A 25,428-nucleotide genomic window follows, 5' to 3' on the forward strand; every position below is an offset into this window, starting at 1 on the left:
ACACAGGACTCTGATGCAGCAGTGACATGGAGCTGTTTACCGCTGGCTTATATGGAGAGTCTGCAGCCTGGCGTCATCCCTGGCATGTTATATATGTGAGTCTATATGGTCCACACGGGGGGTGGGATGTCATTATACAATTACTACAGAGGTGCACGCTACCATAGAATAAATGTACAAATCCACTGCAGGACACTCCAAAATAAATCCGGTCCTTCCTCTTTCCTTCTAAGATGCAACAATTGTCTTAAAGTGATGCAGACTCCTACATATAGCGGATACTTCTGTGCAGGATTGGGCCTGCACTGCAGATTGTATAAGATGTCAGCGTTCCCCGCACAGCAGTCCCTTACACAGAGAGAAGGGGGGGGAGCTCAGATTTTGTGTTGGTGCACAGGACACAATGCCAGGAGAGCCCCCCCCCACCCCAAGATCAAACAACGCTGATTCCGCCTCAGGAAATCAATACAAGCGAATGAGAGGCGGAAAACGGGTCGTGTTTTTATTTTCCGCCTGGCGTTTTTTGAGGCGGTTTTTACCAAAAACTTCTCCAAAAACGCCTCAATGTCCAAAAACCACTTCCTAATTCCTAAAGCGTTTTTTTTTCCGGACCAAATTCCGCCACAGCTTATTCTCTTGTGAACTAAGCCTAAGGTTTCTGCTCAGTTGGAGATAAATCTGGAGAGCGTGTCATCTGGTGGAGACATTCCTGGGAGCCCTTGTGTGCGGGCGAGCATTATCCTGCTGGTACTAGTTGTCCACCTGGCCATGAGATCTTCATGTCTGTGTATCACTACTAGGGGTGACAGTCGGTCTTATGTGCCGATCCCCACATTATCTCACCAGGGCAACGACCATACCGCTTCTCTGTCTGATGATGCCCTTTCTCAAAATCTGTCATGTGGGCACAATGTCTCACCAAAAGGTACACTACCCAAAAGTAGCCACTGATAGCCTTGTTATAATGGGGGCAGTGTCTGACCAGGCCTCTCCTCTAAGCATTACATATCTGCAGAGACACAAATGGAGTTCCCCTTTAAACACCCCCCCCCCCCAGGTGTAACCGGACACTTGGCAGCTCCTCAGCTGTTCTGACACTTTGACAGTCACGTGCTCGCCGCTGCCCCGCCCCCTCGTAAGCCTTTAATAGCCTTGCAATGACGTCACCGCAGCCATGTAGTCCCGGCGCTGTAAATCACGAGTTGTGCTGCGCTTTATCGCAGATCCTTCCGCGCGGCTTATTCCGGGATTTCTTTATACAGCAGCTTCTGAGGGCCCCAATACTCACACAGTCGGGGACACACACACTCTCCAGCCCTGCAGCCGAGGCCTGAAACCGGGACAGGCCCGCAAGGAAGAGCTGGAGGACAGCGGGACTATTTTTTTCTCCTAGGCGGAAGGAAACAGACGGAAGAGGGCGGCACTGCGACACAAGATGGCGGCGCCCTGAGGAGCTGTGAGGTAAACAGGCTGCCTGTGTGTGAGGGGTCGGCCACGGAGAAGTCTGGGCTGGAGATCCGTGGTGAGGAGCCGGGAGGAGGGCAGGGGAGGCCTGCAGGAGGTGGCCGTGTCTGCGGGGAGACATGTCTGTGCTGGGGGGCGGGGGTCCTGTCAGACGGCAGGGGGCTGCACTGCCCTGACGCTACCAGGCTTGGAGGTAATAACCACTGCTTGTCAGTGACTGGAGCCTGCAGGAGCTGAGGGTCTGTTACAGTTGTATCCAGGCTATACAGTCTTAGGCTTCTATATACAGGTTATCTGCACTGACACATTGTAACGTACTAGTGCAGGAGACCTTGTAGTGCATACATTGTAACAAAGCTCCAGCTGTAAGAAATGCATGCCGCCTCCCCCCCAAGGGAGTGGTGGTGTCACACTTGCTGATCCCTGAGTCCCAACTCTGCCGGAGTGAGGAGGATGAGGGTTATACCTGGTGGTACTACACTATAGCACCTGACATTACTGCATATGGGGGTCCTACTGATCTTCTCCATGGCCTCTTATTTGGTATCACACATGATAGGATTAGATACAGGGATCAGCAGACCCTAGGATTAGATACACAGCTCAGCAGACTGTATCACACAGGATAGGATTAGATACACAGCTCAGCAGACTGTATCACACAGGATAGGAATAGATACACAGCTCAGCAGACTGTATCACACAGGATAGGATTAGATACACAGCTCAGCAGACTGTATCACACAGGATAGGATTAGATACACAGCTCAGCAGACTGTATCACACAGGATAGGATTAGATACACAGCTCAGCAGACTGTATCACACAGGATAGGATTAGATACAGCTCAGCAGACTGTATCACACAGGATAGGATTAGATACACAGCTCAGCAGTCAGTATCACACAGGATAGGATTAGATACAGCTCAGCAGTCAGTATCACACAGGATAGGATTAGATACACAGCTCAGCAGTCAGTATCACACAGGATAGGATTAGATACACAGCTCAGCAGTATCACACAGGATAGGATTAGATACACAGCTCAGCAGTCAGTATCACACAGGATAGGATTAGATACACAGCTCAGCAGCCAGTATCACACAGGATAGGATTAGATACACAGCTCAGCAGACAGTATCACACAGGATAGGATTAGATACACAGCTCAGTATACAGTATCACACAGGATAGGATTAGATACACAACTCAGCAGACAGTATCACACAGGATAGGATTAGATACACAACTCAGTAGACAGTATAACACAGGGTAGGATTAGATACACAGCTCAGCAGTCAGTATCACACAGGATTAGATACACAGCTCAGTATACAGTATCACACAGGATAGGATTAGATACACAGCTCAGCAGACTGTATCACGAGTGATGGGATCAGCCTCGTTCTCTTCTGACTTCCTAGTGAGTCCTTATTTCCATCACCTGTTATGTATTTTAGTTGCTGTTCTTATGTTGGTGCATGTGCTGATCTTCTCTTCACCAGTGAGGCTGTGTTCACATTGTCAGGTTTTTAGATGCAGCAAAAACTAGGTGTGGATTAAAAAAAAAAAAGCAGCCATATAACCTGTTCTCTCTACTTTTGCTCCTTTTATGACCCACACCTGACTTTTGTCTTCAAAACTGCATGTGAAAACCTGACCATGTGAACCTACCCTTACTGAGGTGTCTTCAGTATTTTATTCCGCCCCTTTCCTGTGCACTCGCTGTTTCTACTGAGGACTCACTGCAATGGTAGAGATGGTGAAAACCGCAGCTGCTTCTGGTAGTTTGTTTTGCAGGTGAAATTTATTTATTACATTTAAGAAATTGCACAAAAAGTTGCATCGAGACCATGTGCAGTTTTTTGGGGAGATTTCTATTGCAGTTTTCATGTAAATGGAGCCTTAAAATGAGCAGTGATCAAAAATGGAAACCGCCTGTAATAATGAGAATATCTTGGGCTGGATTCACATGGTCAGGTTTTCAGATGCAGTTCTTGAAGCAAAAACCAGGAGTGGATTGAAGAGGAGCCTCAGCTTTTTGGCTTCAAAAACTGCATCTGAAAACCTGACTGTGTGAATCCGCCCTTCCATGCTGTCTGTGGCTTTATTATGTCTGAGAACTTGTTACAATGTATCCAGTGTAAGAAATCCTCGCAGGACTCCAGACTGATACATTGTAGCAAAGTGCAGATCTGTTTACCACAGGAAACAGTCTATACCATGCAGTTGTACCAAACTCTCAGTTGTGGGAAATATTAGGAGCAGGGAGAATTATTTTCCATTCACTGACATCCAGCAGATATATAGATCCATATATTAGCAGTAGCTGACATCTTTTATTCTACAGGGATGAATCTGTATAACAGGTGAGCCTTGCCCAGTGTATGCAGAGCGCTCGGATGACAGGACCTGATTTTTGGGAGGGGGTTGTGCTGCAAAAACGCTTGATGCACATAACAAAGCATTACATGGCGCACAATAACTAATGGACCTGGTCCTGAGAAGCCCCTCCATGACCTCCAACCTATAGAAAGGGTTACTATGTATACATGTATGCTATATATATGTCAATACTATCTCTCCTATTGCTCTATTTTGGATGCCTGCTATCTATAGGTTTCCTGGAACCAGAGATAGCCGACTCCTGAGATTACTAACAATGGCGGGGCCCGGCCCACAGCTATCAGTTATACTGCTGGGATTACTCTCTGCCCTTACGGCTGTGTTTACACGTGGTTATAATAGACATGTGCTGCTCATATCTGTAACCAGAAGTTTTCTGTGGAATGGTCTTTAACATACAGGTCCAGGCAGACCATAATGTAAACCCAACCTCAAGGGTCTGACCTTATACCGACGGCTCTGCGGTCGCCAATGATTATACGGTATAACTGTGGTTGGCTGGGTGCAGCTGCCGCTATGTGACTGTGCACCCCAAGTGTTAATAAATAAAACTGTTGTGTAAACCCGGCCTTGGGCTGCGATTCTGGTCACATATACTGCTGGTATTAGGCTTCGTGCACACAACTAGTTTTACTATATCTTGTGTGTCTGTAATAATGGCGTACAGATCGGCATAGCTATAATGGATCTGTGTAAGGGCTGAGCGGCAAGACATAGGCCTATCCCTGCCCATTCCATGGGTAGGGTCTGTGCAAACATGGATGTCCTTCTACTTTTTGCAACCTCAGTGGTGTACCCATCAGGAAAAGCTGGGTAGCCTTTGTGCAAGCATTTACCATGGCTATGTAAGTGGTCACTCAGCTTTCCCAGAAGCAGATGACTCGGCTAAGAGTGTACTTCCTATTGATTTCCATTGGGTTTGGGCTGTCTGTATACTAATGGGATTATTCCCTGTGGTTTTGGGGGAGCCTTCTATTGATTCCTGATGGTGGGAGCGGGGCTGTGAGTATCAGAATCCTCTCTATTTTTGGCAGCGCCTCTGTTTATCTCCATATGGTGCGTTACCTGTGATAAATCTATATTATTGATGGCTGCTCTGGGTCTGCTGTGCGAGAACAAGGTCAGACGGATGACACTTGTCTTTTACCAGCACAAACATAAGCTGAATTAGTTATTTAAAGGGGCAGTAAACCTGAACATGTCTTTGCAGTTTGGAGGAGGCACAGATGAGGACCCTGCTGTGACCTTGAACCTCCTGTGTCCATCACCAGCATGGCCCATCCAATCAACGTGTGGGAGCATCTTGACTTGCTGGAGTCCACAGACCTGCAACAACTGGATGATATACACAAGCTGATCCGGGAGCACCTCAGCTCAGGTAGGTACATGGTGGTGGTCCTGTACCTGCCAGAGGCTGTAATAGAGAAAGATTCACCTATCAGGACCGTCCTGAGAGCTAGGTCATTATGGTGAAGCTAAGCAGGGTGGTGTAGAAGTTCACAGCATCCATGCTCTGCCTGCCGCCATGTTGTGCACATGTGAAGGGGTTGTCTACGTTAAACTTCTTGTGGTCTAGCCAGTACCTGATCTGTGTAGGCCAACAGCAGGCCCCCGGACTCATCAGTGTCTGAACAGTATCCAGCGCCCGTCCAATACACTATACAAGGCTGGAAGCTGTCGCCACGCTCCCAGTGACTGCACCAGCAGAATTTCTCTACAGCTGATCAGTTTGGGGGCTCTGCACTGATCAGCACAACCTGGGGATGGGCCATAAAATGCTTAACCTGGACAACCCGCCTTAAATGTGATCAGTAATTTGTTTTTTCTCCTCTCAATCTTTAGATCGCTCTCCAGTCCTTGTGAACAACCTGGTGGATCATTACCTGGAAAATAATTCTGAACAAGCAATGCTGATCCTCTCTATGGTACAAGAACCTCATGACAAGGTGAGGGCTGTGTATAGGACGGCTGCCATAACCGGCACCATGAAGTACTGACAGGCTGTCACTACAAAGAAATGGAGAATACTTGGGTAGTAAATGAGTCTGGTACAAGGGGAGAGTCAGCGGGGCAGTTTACCTTTTGACTTTGCCTCTTATACCAGAGCTTGACCTGGGCGTGGAGAGGCGAGACTCCTCATGTAACTGAATGCTGGGATTATCTATTGTGCAGGCTGGTAAATCCAGGGCCCATGAGGGTAGTGTGAAATTAGCAATAACAATATTCTGTTGTCTGTGATGGCAGTGCAGCAGTGATGTGGAGCTGGTCAGCGACCCTCAGCTATCCTGTGTGCAAGTAATGAGGATGGGACACAGGCCTACCCCACTGCTGCACCTCCTTCACTCCTTGGATCCATAGTCATGTCTATTTTACTATACTACTCCTTTATTAGGTGGGAATACCCCTTTAAAAGGGAAGAACCTTTAGCTATAGTTCCACTGTCATGGGGTGTATGTGAACTATTAATCCTTGTCTCTTGTTATTTTTGTGGATCGCTGCAAGTTGGAAGTAACTAATTCTCCTTTCTCTTGGACAGCACTTATTGGATAAGATAAATGAATATTTAGGTAAAGCAGCTACCCGTTTACCAACCCTGACACTACTGGGCCATGTGATTCGTCGTCAGCCATCTTGGAAGCACAAATTATCACAAGCACCTGTCCTGCAGTCCTTATTAAAGTGTCTTAAGGTATTTGCATGGGATATTTTGGTTGGTAAAGTGTCAATGTCAACCAATATGGCTACTGCAGTGGTGATTGCTGGAATTATTCTGGACCCTTAATAGGAGGCTTGCTTAGTTTATGCAGTGAGACTGCCTCATGAACCCCCCCCCCCCCCTTCCCAATATTACCCTGCACCAAAGTCTCGCCATTGTAGAATTCAGTTGAGCAGGATGATGGTCGCCCTCCGCTGATGTCTTCACCGCTTGTGTTTTACAGACAGACACAGATGTTGTCATTCTCACCACCGCAGTCCTAGTGTTAATCACAGTGCTGCCAATGATTCCGCAGTCCGGGAAACAGTATCTGCACGAGTTCTTTGACATTTTTGGCCGCCTGTCAGCCTGGTGCTTGAAGAACCCAGGTGAGGAGTTTAAAGACTTTCCCCCCCCTCTCCTGGTTTGAGTGTTGAAACTTTTATTCCTGTGACAAGGTCTGAAGTTTATTAACTTGGCACATTCAGAGCAGCGCTCGTTCTGAGGCTATTGTTGCTGTTTTGCTGTCACGTGCAGGACAATGCGTCTTTGTTCTCCAGGTTTTATATAGAGCAGTGCTAATGCCGCATACCCTGGCACTAAAGGCACATTCTGGAGCTTCACTGCTGTCTAACTTTACACTTGGCTTTTGCATTTGGCATAAGATTTGCAGCCGTATCTTTGACTCCTCTAGGATTGATGGCTGCGGCTCTGGAGGAGTGTTCCTATCTGACATTTATACTATATTCATAGCACATCCTGGAAATATAGAATATTAAAGTTTATATAGCGCCTACATATTCGGTAACGCTTTATAAATCCTAAAGGTGGGATCCCTGCTGTGACCCCTGTCTGCTGATGTTTTATAGCCATTGATGATCTCTCTTCTGCATGTGATGAGGGGGCAGATTGTCCTTCGTGAATACAAGTCTGTTTGGCACCTGATATGGCAGGAAGTCCCCTCCTAGATGACAATACTCCATGCACTTGCTGAAAACTTAGTATTTTGCTTTTTTGCAATCTGAGATCTTCCTGCAAGGTATTACTGATGTTGACTCAATCACTGCACGGCAGAGTATGCAAAGTTTTGCAGCTTTTGTTTTCTTCCATGTCTCCAGTGCAACTTTGCAAGTTAAATGGCTTCTTGTTTGTTTGTTTTCTCTGCAGCTCCTATGCAGACATGTCTTCAGACCACACACAAACCCTTTGTACTCTGACCTTGCAGTCACTCCCTCACATTCATCTCTTGCTTTGTACTAACTTCTGTTTGCTAGGTGACAGAGGGGAGTTTGACTACATGGTCACTCGGTCTATAACCTGCAGGTATAGGTCTGTTTTGGAGATGTAGACTAAGTGTCTCATCCATTAATGGAGACCATTACTTCCCTTGTTAAATGCACTGGACAAATCAAACAAAATGGTTGCAAACGTTTACCTGTCCTTTACGTGAGCAAACCAGTGCTATGCTACCATAGGAAAAACCAATGTATGCTGTCATGTGGTATGCAACTGGCATGTAGACAATGCATGCTAATGGTGTATGCATATGTTGTACAGTTCATTGGTGATTGCTCAACCTTGTAGACTCTGATTCCTGCCACTGAATTGGACCCTTCTGGAAGACGCCTGTGTTGGAGCTGCTAATGCTATCTATATATAGGGGCTATTGATACTGTACACAGTGTCCTGTTTATTAATGTGCAATGTTTCCACTATAACTGAGCCTCCAGCTTGGATTTCCAGGGATGCATGTAGATTAATCACACATCTGTTGTTTCTGTTCCTGCCAGGTCATGTAGCAGAGCCTTGCCTCGTCCATCTACACGCCAGTGTCTATGCCCTATTCCACCGCCTCTACGGGATGTATCCGTGTAACTTTGTCTCCTTCCTCCGCTCCCATTACAGTATGAAGGAAAACCTTGAGACGTTTGAAGAGATAGTAAAGGTAAAAAGTGGAAGTCTTATATTCAAGTGCAGTTGGAAAAACTTCTTTTTTTTTTTTTTTCTCCTAATGTACATTTTTTTTTTTATTTACACTCCAGCCAATGATGGAACATGTCCGAATTCATCCAGAGCTGGTCACTGGTTCCAAAGACCATGAGTTGGACCCAAGCAGGTGCTTATTATAGTTTTGTTTTTCCATGTCTTATTGATGACCTGTTATGATAGGCTCTCAATTGAAGCTCAGTGGGAGAGAAGGGACCAGACACAAGCTGCGGCCTCTTCGAGGATCCAACGCCTGGGAATCTGGCCAGTCTTCAAATTTTTTTATTTATTTTTAATCACTTAGGTCAAATTATTAAACCTGGAAATCTCCTTTAGGCCCCACGGGACGATACGCAGCGCTAAAGCGCTGTGGGAAAGACCATGGCCGGAACACATTGCAGCGCTTTGAACAGAAAGTTCACAAGTTTTCGTCCGAACTTTGTTTCCATTATATCTATGGGAAAGCCACCGGCATTTCCATAGATATAATTGACATGCTGCGATTTCCAAAAGCGCGTTGGCTTTGGAAATTGCAGTGTCTCCACTCTGCGATTTTTAAATGCAAAGGGGATATGGGATTCACATGAATCCATCCACTTTGCACGTACTGTAAAACGCCATAGGCAAATCACAACGTATCCAGCCTTAGGGTGAGACAAACATTGTGGAAACTCCACAGGAAAAGAGTTCATGATTACAGTCCCTGCAAAGTGAATGAGAAGCAGGATGAATAAGATGCATTTCCAAATACATGTTCCTTTTTCAAAGACGCAGCGCATTAGTCACCCACAGAAACTAGACCTTTACCATCAATATTAGAAATTTTTGGTGTCTCTCCATACAATCTGCAAGTACTGCAGCATTACCCCATTGAAACATATGGGACAGTGCTGCAGTACCTACACCCGCTACTACAAACTGCCGTGACGGTCTGTATCTGGAGTGAGCATCAGCCCTAGGAATGTAAGTGATACTGTCTCTGTACAGCTGATCTGCAGGGGTTCCTGGTGTCGGATAACTGCAGATCTAATATTGATTGCTTAATCTTAACAATAGTCAATAAATAGTAAAAAAAAAAAAACCTTAACCCCTTAAATGTTCACATCTTTCACACATATCATGCAATGGCTTCATGTCTGCGGTTTCAATCCCTTGTGATGACAGGTTGAAGCCATTGAAGAAAAAAAAGTTTTCTACAATTCTTCCTGCTATTTAGTGCTACAAGTGTTGAGGTTGTTACTGTGACTGGCCGTCAGTGCGGTCACCCTAGCCTTAGACACAAGGATCTAGTATCCAGTTTAATTTACTAGCTGTCTATTTGCAGGTGGAAAAGGTTGGAAACTCATGACATCGTTGTTGAATGTGCCAAAATCTCTCTGGACCCCAATGAAGCTTCCTATGAAGAGGGTTACTCTCCCCTTTCATCCCGGTTTCGACATAGGCAACAAGACCTTGGCTCCAGCCCCTACCCTGACACCTGCAGCAGCTATGGTGTGTAACTGGCATGGGCCGGTGTCTTCACCGTAGACTTGAGGGGGTTTAAGATATCACCAGTATTGTGACGGACTTGTCATTTACTTATTTTTAGGAAGCAACAACTCCTCCACGCCCTATTCCACTCCTAGGCTTTGCACACAGGAGCCCCTACTGCAGCATGTCGGAAACCAAGCTTATCACCAGCAGGCAGAGATGGCACCGGTAGGTTATGCCAGGCAATTGGTGATATGCTATATGGTGACCAAGACATCTTCTTAGCGGTGGTGCTGCCATGTTGTTGACAATTGCTGCTCTTGGGACTAGAGCAGGGGGTGGTCATACTTTACTATGTCAGGTGCCTGTACATTTCACAAAGTGGCCCAACTTGGGGTATTCGTCTGTTACTAACAACTGGCTCCCCACTCCGGTGCACCCCAACAAGTTTATACAGGGTTGTCCTTGCAGAGTTAATCGTCGGCTGTATATAGTAAACCGCCGAAAATTTCTCTCCTGTACATAAGTCATTAATAACTTCATATGATCTGTGTCTACTAGGAATCTATCTGGAGCCCTTCTACCTTTTGTGGAATGACTACACCCCCCAGCTCACCAGTCAGTGCTCAGCCAGACTCTTCCTCCTTTGCTTCCCGTCCTCCTGGCAAAGCTATAAGCACACCTGGTAGGTTATGACGTGTGTGTTGCTCTTTCAGAAGGGGGGGGGGGAATGTATAGAAAATACTCTTAGACTGCACAGGGACCTACACGTATATGGTAGCCATGGCCCAATCCTCAATTTATGATCTAGCCTGAGGATAGGTTATCAATTATTAATCCTGGATCACTGATCAGAAATGGGGGTGAGAAGGGTAGTAGTGATGGTTCAGATGTCAGGGCTTTAAGCATAGAAAGAAATCCAGCTGACAGTCTAGGATCTGTCCCCAAAAGCTCTTTACTAATCTATTGCAATGGTTGTTTTTACAGGTGGTAAAATAGTCCCTATGGGAACACCAGCAATCTCCCCTCCTCCCGTTCTCAGCTCTGACGATTCGATGCACACCTCAACAACCCCCAGAAAGGTAACTTATAAAACCAGGCCTTGTTCATTGCTCTCCCCCTATCCAACCTTCTAACAATGCTTCTCCTGTATCAGAATGAAGACCACAGTCAGGAAAAACCCAAACAGCCGCTCAACAAGGGAGACAAGGGCTCTGGTAAGGGGCTGGAGCAGAGGGTGGCACTTCAGATTTGCCCACTTGGGGGAGCTCTTGTCCTTTCGTGTGTTGTCTTACACCATCTTTTGTTTCCAGCCGCAGTGAATAGTTGTTGCTGTGAGTTGTGAATGTTCTATATATTGATTTCCCACTTTTACATTCTTTTCAGACAAAACTCCCAAAGTTGAGAATATGGTGTCGCTGAATGACCTTCAGGAGGTGATAACTCTTCTATCTGCAAGCCACAGTACTGCAGAGGAAGGTGAGGAGTGGTGCATCATGTGGCTCTTGCTGCAATGTTTCTTGGAACAGGAGATCTAATAGTAGTAATACGGCAGCACCTTGGTTTCTGTTCACACTTGGAGGTATTAGGAGTATTTCTTGATGGAAGCCTCTGACATGTCCTTGTAATGGAGCATACCCAATGACTGATTGTAAATAAGGGGGAGGGTGAAATATTGTACTGTATATAGAAGTGTGGAAGACTATGCCCATACCATCCATTTGACTCAGCATATGCCGAAGGGACCCTTTCTGTGCATGTGGGGCCCATGGATATGTTCAGGTATATGCACAGAGCTTGCTTATTGCATACAGTGAACATGTGTTCCCAAAGTGTGCACAGAGGCTTAAAACCAGTGTTGGTAAGCCAGTCTTGTTTGGGCTATCCTATTTAGGTTGAGTCCCGCTGTATGGTCTCCCCAGTCTTAGTTTCAAGTGTTAAGCCTGCTATTTATCATATTTACATATATATATGTTTGGTGTAAAGTCTACTAAAACATTCTGCAACATTGTCTGCAATATCCTGTTCATGTTTCATCTTTTAGGGCAAAGGAATAAAGGTAAATTGTATGTGTAACAGGTAACCTTAGAGGCAGCACGATGACCGGGTGATCATGGTGGTGGCTTGTTGGTCTCAGGAACCTTCTATAGACATGTCTATAACTTCAGGAGTGCACTGTTATACACTGGTTTGCAACTGCACCTTATATTTTTGGTGAAGCCGCTCGAACCCCAACCCTTGCACTCCAGTAAATGCTCAAAATATGTGTCACTATAATAGTTTGTTCTTAAAGGGGTATCCCATCTTATTGCATAGCCACAAGATATGCCATAGTAAGTGTTGGATAGATGCAGACATAGTGCACTAGTGTTGGGCAGTGTGGCTGCTGCAGCCAGACAGGAGAAGGAGACCGTGCATTCGCTTTTATTGGGATTAGCCAAGCCAGCATGCTTGACGTTTCCACAACTCCCATGAATGTAGAGAGCAGCGCCCATGTGTTACTTCCTCTCATTTATTCGCTGCCAGTGGTCACCTCTTAAGGTGGGATGCTACTTAGGGGGATCCTCATTCTGGAGGTGGGTGAGGATTTCAGGGGTGTGACCCTTCAGGAGTTTAATCTTAATGACCTGTCCTAAAGCCCAACACCTTTGCTGTCTGATGCAGCTATGGCGCTTGTGTAGGTACACCTTCTACTTCACAGGTTTTTAATGTCAGGTTCTCAGTATGTTATGTGAGGGGTCTGAGAACTGGGCTCTGCACAGATCAGCTGTTGCATTGCTGTTCTTGCGGCACTGTTCCTATTCAAGTAATAGGAGTAATGCTGCTCTTCCCCATAACTGCTGCCATACGGTCCTGCACTACTTGAATAGGAGCAGTGCTATATGCAACCTGTCTATCCACCAGTAGCTTCCGACACCCTCTGGCTGCTGCAACAGCTGATTTGTACAAGGTCCGGGTGTCGTTCCTATGAGATCATATACTGATGACATGTCCTGTGGGTAGGTCATTAGTATGAAAGGTCAATTTGGGGTTGGAAAACTTTTTTTGTTATGGAAGAAATGTTATCCTTTGTTTCAATGAATGATTTGCTAATTGATCCTGTTTGATTCCTTGTGCTCCAGCTGCTATATCCCAGGAGCTGTTTCAGATCACCACCAAATCCGACCATGAGCCAGCTGTGCGCCGCGGGGGCTTTGATTCACCATTTTGTCCTCAATCTGACAGTCAGCCCAACTCTCAAAGAAAAAGCAACTCTCACAATGTTTCGCAGACCCCGGATAACTCGGCTGCAAGCAAGCTGCCCTCCACCTACTCCCAGGACTCTTCAAAACAGGCATTCACCCCCATTGAGCCCCTCAGTGGACAGGAGAATGACAACTCAGGGAAGACACAGACTACTAGCTCTTTGTCCAATTCCAGGAACGTCCTCACCCCTAGCCCTTGCAAAACTCAGGCCCGCTGCAGATCCTGTTTCAATCCTGTCCCTTACGAGCACCTTTTTGAGCTGGCTCTCCCTAAAACTGCAAGCTTTTTCATCTCCAAAAAGACAGAAGAGCTGTACAAAAAATTCAGAGGGAGCAACGAAGAAACTGAAGAAAGCAGCACTTCGGTGTCTCCTGCAGAGGTGCTCGACCGGCTCATACATTTAGGGGCTGATGCACACACCAAAGAGCTGAACAAGTAAGTCCTAACCTTCACTAAGTAGAAGTAAAAGGGATTATCCTACTCTTTAAGACTGATGGTGTATCTGTATGATGGGCCATCAATTTTATACCACTGGGGCCCCTCTGATCAGTTGTTTGTAGGGGCTGCATCCTCTGTGCTGTCTACATCAGGGCTCATCGCTGCAATACCCAAAACAGCCACTACAATAAATATGGCGCTAACACACCATGTAAACAATACGGCTGCAGAGCTGGTACGAGGAACGCAGCACCTTCAGACAGCTGATCATTGGAAGTGGCACAAGTCAGGCTCTTGCTAATGGGGAGTAATAAAGCTTTACAATGCATTCTCTGCACCAGTTAAGTTTTGTTGATGTAGCTTTATAGTCCTATTTATGACTTATGTGGAAGGGTGAGGGTGAAACTCTGGTTCTTTGGTCTTCCGTGCAGTCTCTGGGTCTGTGATGTCCATTACTTTTCTTTGCTTTGTCCCGCAGATTGCCTTTACCCAGCAAATCAGCTGACTGGACTCACTTTGGAGGTATGCCTTCAGCGTATTGCTGTGCGTATTGGGGGTTGGAAAGGCACTTCAGCTACATCATTGTGCATTCCTGCTGTTACAGGCTCACCCCCAACCGATGAGATCCACACGGTAAGGAACCAGTTGGTGCTGCTTCACAACCAGCTGTTGTATGAGCGGTTTAAAAGGCAGCAGCACGCGCTGCGAAACAGACGGCTACTGCGCAAGGTGATCAAAGTGACTGCCCTCGAGGAAGAGAATGGTACTATGGTAAGTTGGCGTCTTCAGGTGGTGTGCCTGATTTACCAAATTGTTAATCATTTTTGCAGTGACCTGTGGTGGTACAAAATGGGTCAATGTGCTCGCTGTTATACATGGCTAGCACACTGACCAATCACACACTTGTGTATGTGGAACCTAAATCAGACTCTGGGATGAGGGGGAAAGGAGGTAACTCGTTTCCTCTTCCCATCTGTTGTAACTACGGCATCCTTTGTGTTGCTCACATCCTCATAAGAACGGTCATTGTGACTTGTGGAGAGTATAAACTGAATTTTTTTTAAAAAAAAAAAAAATTTTCTTTTCCAGAAAAATCTATTAAAGATGCAACAGACAGACCTAGTGGTAGCAAAGCAAAGCCTTATACAAGAGCAGGTGCGATACAGGCGACTTCAGGAAGAGAAGGACACGGTAGTTACTCAGCTCCATAGCCAGATCCGACAACTCCAGCATGACAGGGAGGAGTTCTACAATCAGAGCCAGGAGCTGCAGGTCAGGACCTGAACCGAATCGCTTTTGTCAGACTGTACTATCCTGTCACAACCGTTAGAGAAACCTGACTTCACTGTGATCGCTTGCCCTTAGCTTGTATTGATCCTGCGCTAACAACTGTCTTTTGTATTTCTAGACTAAGCTTGAGGATAGTCGCAATACAATAGCAGACCTGCGGTCTGAGCTGAAGCTGTCAAACAATAAGGTGTGCAACACAGAGCTGAAACTAAGCCAGGTGTCTCAGAAGGTAAGATGTTATCCAAGTGTCCTGGTCAGGACCTGTTCTATGCATAGGCTTCCTGCTATACAACTATCTTGCTGCTCATTTCAGCCTAATTTCTTCCCTGTATCTGATGAATTTTGTTGTTTTCTGTGGTTGACCTGAGTTTCCGTCTCTCAATCTGCAGCTTTCCAATAGTGAGTCTGTGCAGCATCAGATGGAGTTCTTGAACCGACAGCTTTTGATTCTTGGAGAGGTGAATGAGCTTTATGTGGAGCAACTGCAGCACAAAAACACCAATGCTGATAAGGTATGTCCCCCGGTCTATCCGGGAACCAGTCTGTCAATGTGCAGAGGTTGTGTACCATGTTATAAAGCACAATATGGCACCTGTACTGATTATTGCACATTCTTATTCCTCCAGGAAGTAGAGATGCTACAGGTGGCCTTTAAAAAGGAGCTGGAAAAAGCCCGGTGTATGGTGGTGCAGCATAGTCAAAAGCTGGAGAGTGCCCAGAAGAAGATCGTGGAGCTGGAGGCGCAGATGGCCAAGAAGGAGCTGCTATTCCAGGAGCAAAAGAAATTCTTGGAAGATATCAAATTGAAGCACAGGTATGTAGTCGGTTATTAGTCAGTGATGCTTGCCCTTGACGCACAATAGCACAGCCGGCTAATAAGTCCCAGATGTGTGGTCTGATCATACATTGGGTCCTGCCACATTCACTGTGTGTGAGATATGTAATGTTTTATGTCCTTTGTCTTAAGGGGACAGCTCCAAGCGGCAGAGAGCAAGTATAATGCCCAGAAAAGGATAAGTCAGGTCTTTGAAATGGAGATCCTCAGTTTGTATTGCAAGCTTGAGAGGGAAGGAATGGCCAAGAGGCGATCGGAAGAAAAAGCGGAGACTGCAGAGGTTGCGGAGGAGAGGTGAGAGATGGTGAAACTACCTTGTGAGTTACTAAACGTTACCTGTACAGAATTACTGTAGTAAAGAAAACCAAAGGGATTGTAAAATGGATTGTCTGGGATTAGAAAAACATGGCTGCCGTTTTCCACTTGCGTCTATAGGTTGTGTGGTATTGCAGCTCAGTGACTTATACTTCAGTGGAGCTGAGCTGCAGTCCAGGACATGACCCATGGTCAAGGATCATTCAACTTTTTATTTTTTTCATTTTTAAGAAAGCAGACAAGTTTTTCTGATCTTGGCCCCTTATAAATGCAGCAATACATTATTTCCATATGATCTATTAGGACAATATGGACGTCTTTAGTGGCGGCCTCCTGGTTTGGACCCACTTGATTTAGCTGCGTATAGTGTCACTGACTAATCGGGTCTTATTGAAGAATCATCCCCGGCCCCCTATTATGTGATTGGTTATTGAAGTAATTGTGTGACCTGTTATAATACATCTCTGCAGCGGCTGCTGTAGGGGCCATGTTTGCTGATATGAGCTGCTTGCCTGGGAGTTTCCATGAGCTGACTCTACAACATGATCACATGGCCCAGCTTCATTGTAGACCTTTGAGTGGTTACAAATCCAGCTCAGGCTAAAACACTATGAAGATGTAAAAAAATAACCCAAAATTGTTCTCCATGTAACAAGGATTCCGGTTCATTGCTTGGTTTCCTTCTTCCTTATCTCAGCTCCTAGCGGACAGTGAGGGCGAGCGCTGCTCATTGTATTGGTGCTGACATTTTCTGATCTGTCATATATACTTTTTTGTAGGTCTTCTGACCAAGCTGGTGTTGCCAGTCCTGACTCCAGCGAAGAATTGAATGTAAGTAATGGTGGCCAAGCTGTCGTGCACACAAGCCCCCTCTCCAGCGGAGGAAAGAGCCAGAATGGAAGTGGAAGCAGCAGCAGTCAGTCCACCCCAGAGAAGGGCACTAACTTGCCGCTTGGCTTGAGAGAAGCGCTGGAGTTACCTCCTCGTGGCCCTCTGACTTTTGGCTCTTATCCAAACACAAAGAGCTTTCTAGGCCTCCGGGCCCGTGAATTGTTTCGTAACAAGAGTGAGAGCCATTGCGATGAGGAAGGAATGAGCAGCCTCTCTGAGATCCTGAAAAGCGAGCTTTGCCAGGGGTCTGCATCTGAGGCCGGGGTCTCCTCAGCGAGTAATGTGGCCGGCCCATCTGTACGGGATTTTCAGATCATGGACTATGACTAGACACATCATAACCACAGTTAGGAGGCGAGCAATCAGTGTTACCTTCCTTCTGGCTCCTGGCTTCACTCCTTCGTGTCTGAACCTTCAATGGATGTCATGCTACTTCTGCAGTGCAACAGTAGCAGACTACTGGAACTGAAAGGGATCAAGAAATCTCTTCACGTCCCCCTCCCCACTTTATTAATCCCGGTCATCTCAGTTTTCTCCCACTTTGTTTCATTCCCCTTCTTGCAATGAACAGATGGGACCGATGAGGAATAAGCAAGTACTACATCCAGGGAGCAGAACGTACTTCTAGATTTCTACATTTTCTATTTACTTCGCCCTCCACCTTACAGTTGTGGCCCCCACTCTTGCTTTCTGGGTCTGGAATGATCGTTGCTCATGATTTCTTGTTTTGTTGTGGCCATCATCGCTGCCTCCTGAGTATTTAAGTACTGGAAAGAAGATCTTTAGTTTCTGCTCTGTCCAACCCCTCCCCCCCCAGAAGCCATCCTGCAACTAATAACTTAGGACATATCGCCAGCGTCTCGTCCCCCTACCCACATATGACGCTGGAATATGGCAGCTCAGTCCAGCTTATTGCTTTATAGAAGTGGCCTTATATGTTAGTTGGATGCCAAATGACGTAAGGGACCAACAGTTTACCTGGGCTCGATCTACTTCTCCACATTATATCCCCTCTTTGTAAAATCTGCATTTGCAACCCACAGCCCAGTCCCGATCCAGAATTCTCCCTCCACTGTTAGCAAGCGGAGCTTGCTGCCCGATCCTTCATCATTTCAGTCTGCAGTACGCTGGGATAGCCCCTTACCATTGGGGATTCGCCTGAACGTGAATTTTAGTTTTTCAGTTTAGATTATTGCACTTTAAAGTAGAACCCTAACCTCGAAGTAAACACTACACAATGCACCCTACACCCTGCACATCATGTCCTGCTCCTTCCCCCGCAGCCTTCCAACTATTGCAAAACTCTGGTCAGAGCCTGGAAGTGTGATAGGAGTTGCACTTATGTAGCAGCTGGAGAGCGGCAGATCAGGGAGCACTGACTTTAAGCATTAACCCAGTCACCCCCTTTACCTGTGTGTAATCCTACAGACCACGTCCTAGTTTACAGCTTGATGAACCCATATAATAATGGCCGGTTCTCAAGTTCCCAGATCATTGCCATTGCTGGAAATTTGCGGAGTGAACATTTTCACTAGTTCTTCAGCTTTGATTCCTCTCCCCCTTTAAATGGCAAGATTGTAAAGTTTACATTGAGAATAATTGCAGCATGTCGTAAAGTGCAACCACAAGAGAGCCAGTTACCTTATTTATCCTAATATGCTCAAACCATAGAAGGAGCTTGTCATAACCTTCCTTATAATGGATCGCTTTTCATCAGCACTCCATTTGCATCACTCTCATGCCCCCCTTGGCTGCAATTTTGTAAGCTTACCCGATCTTCAGCAGGGTTGTCGGGGGCAGGAGGGGGTCATTGAGCTATGAAGGGCCTTAATGGTATCACTGGTTTTTAGACCTTTTATTGGCTGCAGTCTGTAATTGCTACCTTCTTCCCGAAACGGCGCCACTCTTGTTCCTAGGCCATGTCTAGTATTGCAGCTGAGCCCCAGTTCAGTAACGCAGTACCAGGCCTGGCCTGTTGAACTAGTGGTGCTGTTTTAGAAAGAAGGTGCCTGTTTAATTCTGCAAGCCATAGTATCCTCTGTGGTTTCTGACCGCTGCCCCTCAAAAGACATGTGTGAGTATTTTTGCTTGGTTTAACCCCCTGCTATGTCACATTCTTGCCATTGACCAGCAGACTACGGTTCACACCACGAATCCACGATCCTGTAAGCAGGTGGACAGGCTGCAGACACCGAGTATTAGTCCAGAGCTGACTACACCCCAGGAGGTCCAGAACTGTATAAGACTATTTGCTTGTGTTTAACTGTGAACAAATAAAACAGATTCTTGTTTTGCACTACTTTCCTTTGTGTTGTTTCAGGGGCTTCTGTTTCGTATAGTTCAGCGCAGGTCAGACAGGAAGCAGGCGTGAAATGATAGCAATAAGTAGATCCTCTAGCAACCAGGTAACTCTCTTTATATATAGTATAGTGGGATGTCTGAATGCTGGGAGTTGTAGTTCTACAACAGCTACAAGCCGCAGGTTAGAGACCACTGGTTAAGTGTATCGATGTCCTGCCAAGTCCGTAATGTGCTCACAACTTGTCCTTAGACATTTGGAGACAGACTAGTTGGTACGCACAAAGATTTCAATCCATTAAAGGGATTATCTGGGACTATAATATTGATTGACGTCAGATCAGGAAGGAAGGGATTCCTCAGCATCTCCGCTGGCCGGCTCTTACAAGAGATGCCGACGGCTGGACAAGTGCTGTGACCCCTTCAGTGCACACCAAGCACAGCGCTACATCGTATAGTGGCTGTGCTTGGTACTGCAGCTCAATCGTATGCATAAAGATAAGAATAAGCTTCAGCAAACCCATGTGACCAGTGGACGTGACATCTCTTCTTAGTGTCAGCTCTTTGCTAACCAAGCACACGTTGTACAGTGTATAGTGGTTGCACTTGGTATTGCAGCTCAGTCCCATTCATGGCCATGTGACCTATAGATGTGAGGTCAGTGATTTGAGCATACAGCTGTCCGGTGGGTTGGTGACAGGAGTCTGAACACTCTCAATCTGAAAGTGATGGCATAGTCTAAGAACAGGTATCATGGTTCTAGCAAACCCCGTTAAGGGGGCATTCACACGATGTAACCTGGTGTTCATTCTAACACGTAAACTTATGTCAGAATCAGCGCTGCAAAGCAGAATCCCATTGACTTCAATGTATTACGCGCGATAAACAGAGCCTATTGAAGTCACTGGGATTCTGTTTTGCAGAGCTGATTCTGACACGAGTTTACGTGTCAGAATCCATGCCGCATTACATCATGTGAATGCCCCCTCACATTGGAACATGAGGGGGAACGTCCTTTTATAATTCCACATCATTATAGGGATTTTCTGGGCTTCTCAATTGGTGACCTATCCTTAGGTTGTGAATTGAATATTGGTGGGCATCACCCAATGTACCCCATCACTCAGCCTGCAGGGTTTGGGCGAGTTCTGTGGCCCATGCGCAGAAAAGACTGCCCGTGGCTGTACTTGGCTCAGCCTCATTTGATTAAATGGGACTGAGCTGTAGTCAGGTAATGTGAGGATGAGTCTCATGTGGCCGTGGAAGTGGTGCTCTGCTCTTGCTTCAAACAGCAGATCTGTTGGGGTCCACCATATTGTACTCACTGATCTTCAATTGATGACCTAGTCTAAGGATACAATGTCAAATGATAAAGCCTGCAAAGTTCCCATTAAATTGACACCTCCATTCAGGTTGGCTATTGACTAGACCAACAATCTGCAACCTGTGGCTCCCGATGGTGCAAAACCACATCTCCCAGCCTTCCCCGTCTGCTGCGACCATAGCTAGAGAGCCTCCGCCTTGGAGATCGCTGTAATAGCGTGGCCTCGTGTACTATGCTGAACTGGTCGGTGCTTATAGGGAATGGCTGTCTAGCAATAAACTCTATCCCCGGTGACCTCTCATGATGTCCGTGCTCTCATATACTCCACGGAAAAGATGGCAGGTTGTCCTGTCTCCAGCTCTACTGATTTAAAGGCATGTCTGACCCGACTTCCTTTTAGAATGCCTAGGATTCCTTCTGTTCTCCTTATTGTGACTCTGTACTAGGCTAAGACCAAATCCATTGTAAGGCGCATATGATAGATGTGAGACTTTATTACAGACACAGCCGTGGCTCGGAGGAGACGTCTCTAACCTACAGGAGAAAAAGATGGCAGCCATGTAGGAGGAGCAAAGTGGGCAGTTGTGAATTATATACGTATTATACCCCGTAGAGAGATCATGGAGGGATATCCAGCAAGGTAAGTCCTAAACTTACTGTATGTAGCCCAGTGTAATCCGACATCTGCAAGACAGATTATAGGAATTTCCAAGATGTCTGCCATGTAGCAGGAGCCGACAGTGACTTGGAAATCGCAACATGGTTTTTACTTGCAAGTACTGTCTGCAAAACTACAACTCCCATATAGACCAAGACATCCTGGGAGTTGTAGTTATGGTAGAAAGACCCGACCAGACAGCACTAGAGATATGAGACGGTGCACACGGGTGATGGGAAGGGAGTACATCAGTCAAGTCACATCAACTTTAATAGAAAAAGAAATTAGCACCAAATTTTATGAATACAAAAATTAAGATTTAAAGTAAATTTTGGAAACGAAAGGGTTACAAGTATGCAGGAATGGGGGTAAAGCTGGGCACAGTGTATGGTGGAGGTCAGAGGGCAAAAAAGAAAAGATCTAAGATTTACTTTCATGGTTATATCAGGATAAGGGAAAGCTGAGTGACAACTTGTATAACCACCATTGATACTCAGCTTTTCTACTGCCCTGAGTGGTAACTACCTGCTTATGTCTCGATACATTCTTTCCTCTTATATCACATACGTAGAGGCAGATTTACCCTCCATGGGTGATGGCAAAAGCTGGTACAGCTGGGTGGATCGGTGTCTGGCTATACAATGCCCCAGTGGTCTCTATAGGGTAACATGGTCCTGTATGGAGTCATTGGAACAGCAGCTATATGGGGAGGGGGGGAGGTTACCCTCTATAATGCCCTTAATAGTGTATATGGACAACCCCTTCAATAGCTGTCACTCAGCTTTCCAAGGAACGGATCCAATTAAGAATTAACTGACTGTATCAAACAGATTTGCGCAGAATCAACGACTTGTATATTGTAATTGTCACAATAATAATGATGGTAAGCTGGAGTGTCTTATATAATATGTCGATGTATAAACCTCTGGGTAGATCAATACACGATATATGGTAATAGAAATTAAAGGTTACATATAGCAGTATAAAGTATGGAGGGTTTGTGGTGTTGGCATGGTTACTTTGTATGTATATTCACTTCCTCCTAGTCTATACTAATATACATAGATTATATAGAAATGTTTTTACACGACAGCCAGACAGAAACCCTCCATGCTTTACACTGCAGGCTAATGTCATGGAATCATAATGAATACAATATTGTGTATAAAGGAGAAAACTGGATGTATCCACAGCGGAATGATTCTCAGCCCAGTATTTATTGCCTTACATGGAGGAGTTTGCAGAGTGTATGGACCTTTATGTGGTATAGAGGCGTCCGGCCGGCCTCCAGGCGGGTTTTAAGGTTTCTCCATTGTATTTCTTCTTGTTTGACATTTGGAAAGATGAATCTGCCTGACTGACATTGGTCTGAGCCCCAGTGGTGGTTGTGAGGTTTCCCCCTCCTGCCTTATCACTATGCTGCCTGCTCCCCTGACCAGAACCTAGTCTGACGCTGTTACCAAGGTGGTGTGGCTGCACTTTCTCCATCCTGGCCATGGCTTCTCGGATGTTGTCCAGAACTATGGGGATGAGGCTCACAACTCCACCGTAAAAGTTCCTGGCCTCATCGCAACTGAGATGATTAACAGCATCATGAGGATATCTGGTGAGTAAAAGGGTTAATCCTATATTACTAGTTTATTATTACCGCCTATGTACAAGAATATAACTACTATAATACTGCCCCCTATGTACAAGAATATAACTACTATAATACTACTCCTATGTATAAGAATATAACTACTATAATACTACCTCCTATGTACAAGAATATAACTACTATAATACTACTCCTATGTATAAGAATATAACTACTATAATACTACCTCCTATGTACAAGAATATAACTACTATAATACTACCTCCTATGTACAAGAATATAACTACTATAATACTACCTCCTATGTACAAGAATATAACTACTATAATACTACTCCTATGTATAAGAATATAACTACTATAATACTACCTCCTATGTACAAGAATATAACTACTATAATACTACCTCCTATGTACAAGAATATAACTACTATAATACTACCTCCTATGTACAAGAATATAACTACTATAATACTACCTCCTATGTACAAGAATATAACTACTATAATACTACCTCCTATGTACAAGAATATAACTACTATAATACTACTCCTATGTACAAGAATATAACTACTATAATACTACTCCTATGTACAAGAATATAACTACTATAATACTACTCCTATGTACAAGAATATAACTACTATAATACTACTCCTATGTACAAGAATATAACTATTATAATACTGCTCCTATGTACAAGGATATAACTACTATAATACTACTCCTATGTACAAGAATATAACTACTATAATACTACCGGTACTATTCCGTTATCGGGCCAGCAGCAGCGCAGTTCAGCAGCAGCTTTCGGGACAGCAGTTCAGCAGCGGGAATTACAATGACATCCGAGGACTGCTGGCCCGATGCTTGTGCCCAGTAACCAGTACATCGATGACCCCCCTCCCCCATCCTTCTCCTCCTGCCAGTGCTGCCCCCCAGCTCTCCTTACATCTTCCCCGTACCCTCTCCCCGCCACACGACTAGGCCTCACCTCAGCGCTAGTACCGAGACCGAAAGGAAAGACACCGGGGCTCAATCCAGGCCCTGACAAGAAACACGCCGACTATAGGAACGGTGAGCTACAGCGAGCCGGAGGGACAAACTTTCTGCAGCGTCCGGCGGCTATCTAGTAGCATTCATTGCTCAAGATTTACGGTGAGGCCTATTACAGGGAGAGGGTACGGGGCAGATGTAAGAAGAGCTGGGGGGCAGCACTGGAAGGAAGAGGAGGATGAGGGCATCGATCGATGTACTGCCTACTACACACAAGCACGGCCTCTATCATCGGGCCAGCATCGGCTTAGTCATGTGGCGGGGAGAGGGTACGGGGTAGATGTAAGGAGAGCTGGGGGGCAGCACTGGAAGGAGGAGGAGATGGAGGGGGGGTCATTGATGTACTGGCTACTGGGCACAAGCATCGGGCCAGCAGTCCTCGGATGTCATTGTAATTCCCGCTGCTGAACTGAACTGCTGTCCCGAAAGCTGGTGCTGAAATGCGCTGCTGCTGGCCCGATAACGGAATAGTATAATACTACCTCCTATGTACAAGAATATAACTACTATAATACTACTCCTATGTACAAGAATATAACTACTATAATACTACTCCTATGTACAAGAATATAACTACTATAATACTACCTCCTATGTACAAGAATATAACTACTATAATACTACCTCCTATGTACAAGAATATAACTATTATAATACTGCTCCTATGTACAAGGATATAACTACTATAATACTTCCTTCTATGTTCAAGAATATAACTACTATAATACTTCCTTCTATGTACACCAATATGGGCAATATCACTACTGTGAGGTTTGTTACGATCATGTCTGTGCCGCTAGTTAGTGACTCACTTGGCTCTTAGACCAGATAGGTCATTGGTTGGGCTGAGCAGGGTCATGGTTACTTCTAGGATGCCCCCTGCTGACCTAGTCTCACTCTGCATGGCATCCAGCTTGACGCAAAAATCAACCAGATTGTTGCAGACATCAAGGAACAAGGATAGGATTCGCTTGTCTGTGCTGTTATGACAATAGTTGTCCAGGTAGTTTTGCACCTACAATATAATTGGAATAGAAGTCACCTGTAGACAATATGGTCGGTTCCCACATTTCATACTTCTATGCCCTTGTATAAAATATAACCCCATTCTCTCTGAACTTAACTTGCACTACCACTCCAGGCCACATGGAGTGCAGTTCAGGGGGAGAATACCCATAAGCCCTCTGCAGTACATGTAGTACAATGCCACCTGGTGGTAGGAATGATAATAGGGAATATGTTACCATATTTTCTAGTATAAGGGATAGGATAAGACCTTACACGTTAAAGTTACCTGCGCCAGGGTCCGCACGGGTTTGATCCTGTCATGGGCGTGCTCACGTGTGCGCTCCAGGGCGGTGATGAAGGTCACTTGCTGCTGTCCTAGGAGTTTACACTGCTGCTGCAGAGTCTTCAGGGTCTGCCTGGCCTCATCCATCGTGTTGTGCGGTGCTAG

At 45.6% G+C, this 25,428-nt stretch overlaps 2 protein-coding genes across 3 annotated transcripts; one reads left to right on the plus strand and one right to left on the minus strand.

Annotated features, from left to right (window-relative positions):
* Positions 1–1,369: 1,369 nt before the first annotated feature.
* On the plus strand, positions 1,370–19,336 carry TSC1 (TSC complex subunit 1). Of its 2 annotated transcripts, none has more exons than XM_075259632.1 (22): positions 1,370–1,461; positions 5,082–5,249; positions 5,714–5,817; positions 6,408–6,560; positions 6,811–6,955; positions 8,357–8,511; positions 8,609–8,682; positions 9,877–10,043; positions 10,141–10,250; positions 10,584–10,707; positions 11,010–11,104; positions 11,179–11,239; positions 11,409–11,501; positions 13,145–13,703; positions 14,185–14,228; positions 14,311–14,477; positions 14,796–14,978; positions 15,115–15,225; positions 15,386–15,508; positions 15,623–15,810; positions 15,964–16,125; positions 16,926–19,336. In XM_075259632.1, exons 2-22 carry the CDS (start codon positions 5,144–5,146, stop codon positions 17,365–17,367), a joined length of 3,366 nt encoding a protein of 1,121 aa, XP_075115733.1. In that variant the 5' UTR covers positions 1,370–1,461; positions 5,082–5,143; the 3' UTR covers positions 17,368–19,336. The 2 variants fall into 2 exon arrangements, with proteins under 2 accessions (XP_075115733.1, XP_075115732.1); XM_075259631.1 differs by having other exon boundaries at positions 1,432–1,522.
* A 3,179-nt stretch (positions 19,337–22,515) lies between these two features.
* SPACA9 (sperm acrosome associated 9) lies at positions 22,516–25,428 on the minus strand. Its single transcript, XM_075258985.1, has 3 exons — positions 25,267–25,428; positions 24,785–24,987; positions 22,516–22,920 (listed from the first exon to the last, which is right to left on the minus strand). The coding sequence occupies exons 1-3, from the start codon at positions 25,408–25,410 to the stop codon at positions 22,575–22,577; spliced, it is 693 nt and encodes a 230-aa protein (XP_075115086.1). The 5' UTR covers positions 25,411–25,428; the 3' UTR covers positions 22,516–22,574.

Source organism: Leptodactylus fuscus, chromosome 11, assembly GCF_031893055.1.
Source record: "Leptodactylus fuscus isolate aLepFus1 chromosome 11, aLepFus1.hap2, whole genome shotgun sequence".
Classification (NCBI taxonomy): Eukaryota; Metazoa; Chordata; class Amphibia; order Anura; family Leptodactylidae; genus Leptodactylus; species Leptodactylus fuscus.

What these genes read in the sequence shown, in the direction of transcription:
- TSC1 (XM_075259632.1), top strand. Translation starts at nt 5,144, where the DNA reads ATGGCCCATCCAATCAACGTGTGGGAGCATCTTGACTTGCTGGAGTCC. An exon ending in AGCAGGCAGAGATGGCACCG is followed by an intron (nt 10,251 to 10,583) that starts GTAGGTTATGCC and finishes TGTGTCTACTAG; the next exon opens with GAATCTATCTGGAGCCCTTC. An exon ending in CCACAGTACTGCAGAGGAAG is followed by an intron (nt 11,502 to 13,144) that starts GTGAGGAGTGGT and finishes CTTGTGCTCCAG; the next exon opens with CTGCTATATCCCAGGAGCTG.
- SPACA9 (XM_075258985.1), bottom strand. Translation starts at nt 25,410, where the DNA reads ATGGATGAGGCCAGGCAGACCCTGAAGACTCTGCAGCAGCAGTGTAAA. An exon ending in CCGTGCGGACCCTGGCGCAG is followed by an intron (nt 24,988 to 25,266) that starts GTAACTTTAACG and finishes ATTATATTGTAG; the next exon opens with GTGCAAAACTACCTGGACAA. An exon ending in CTATCTGGTCTAAGAGCCAA is followed by an intron (nt 22,921 to 24,784) that starts GTGAGTCACTAA and finishes TTTACTCACCAG; the next exon opens with ATATCCTCATGATGCTGTTA.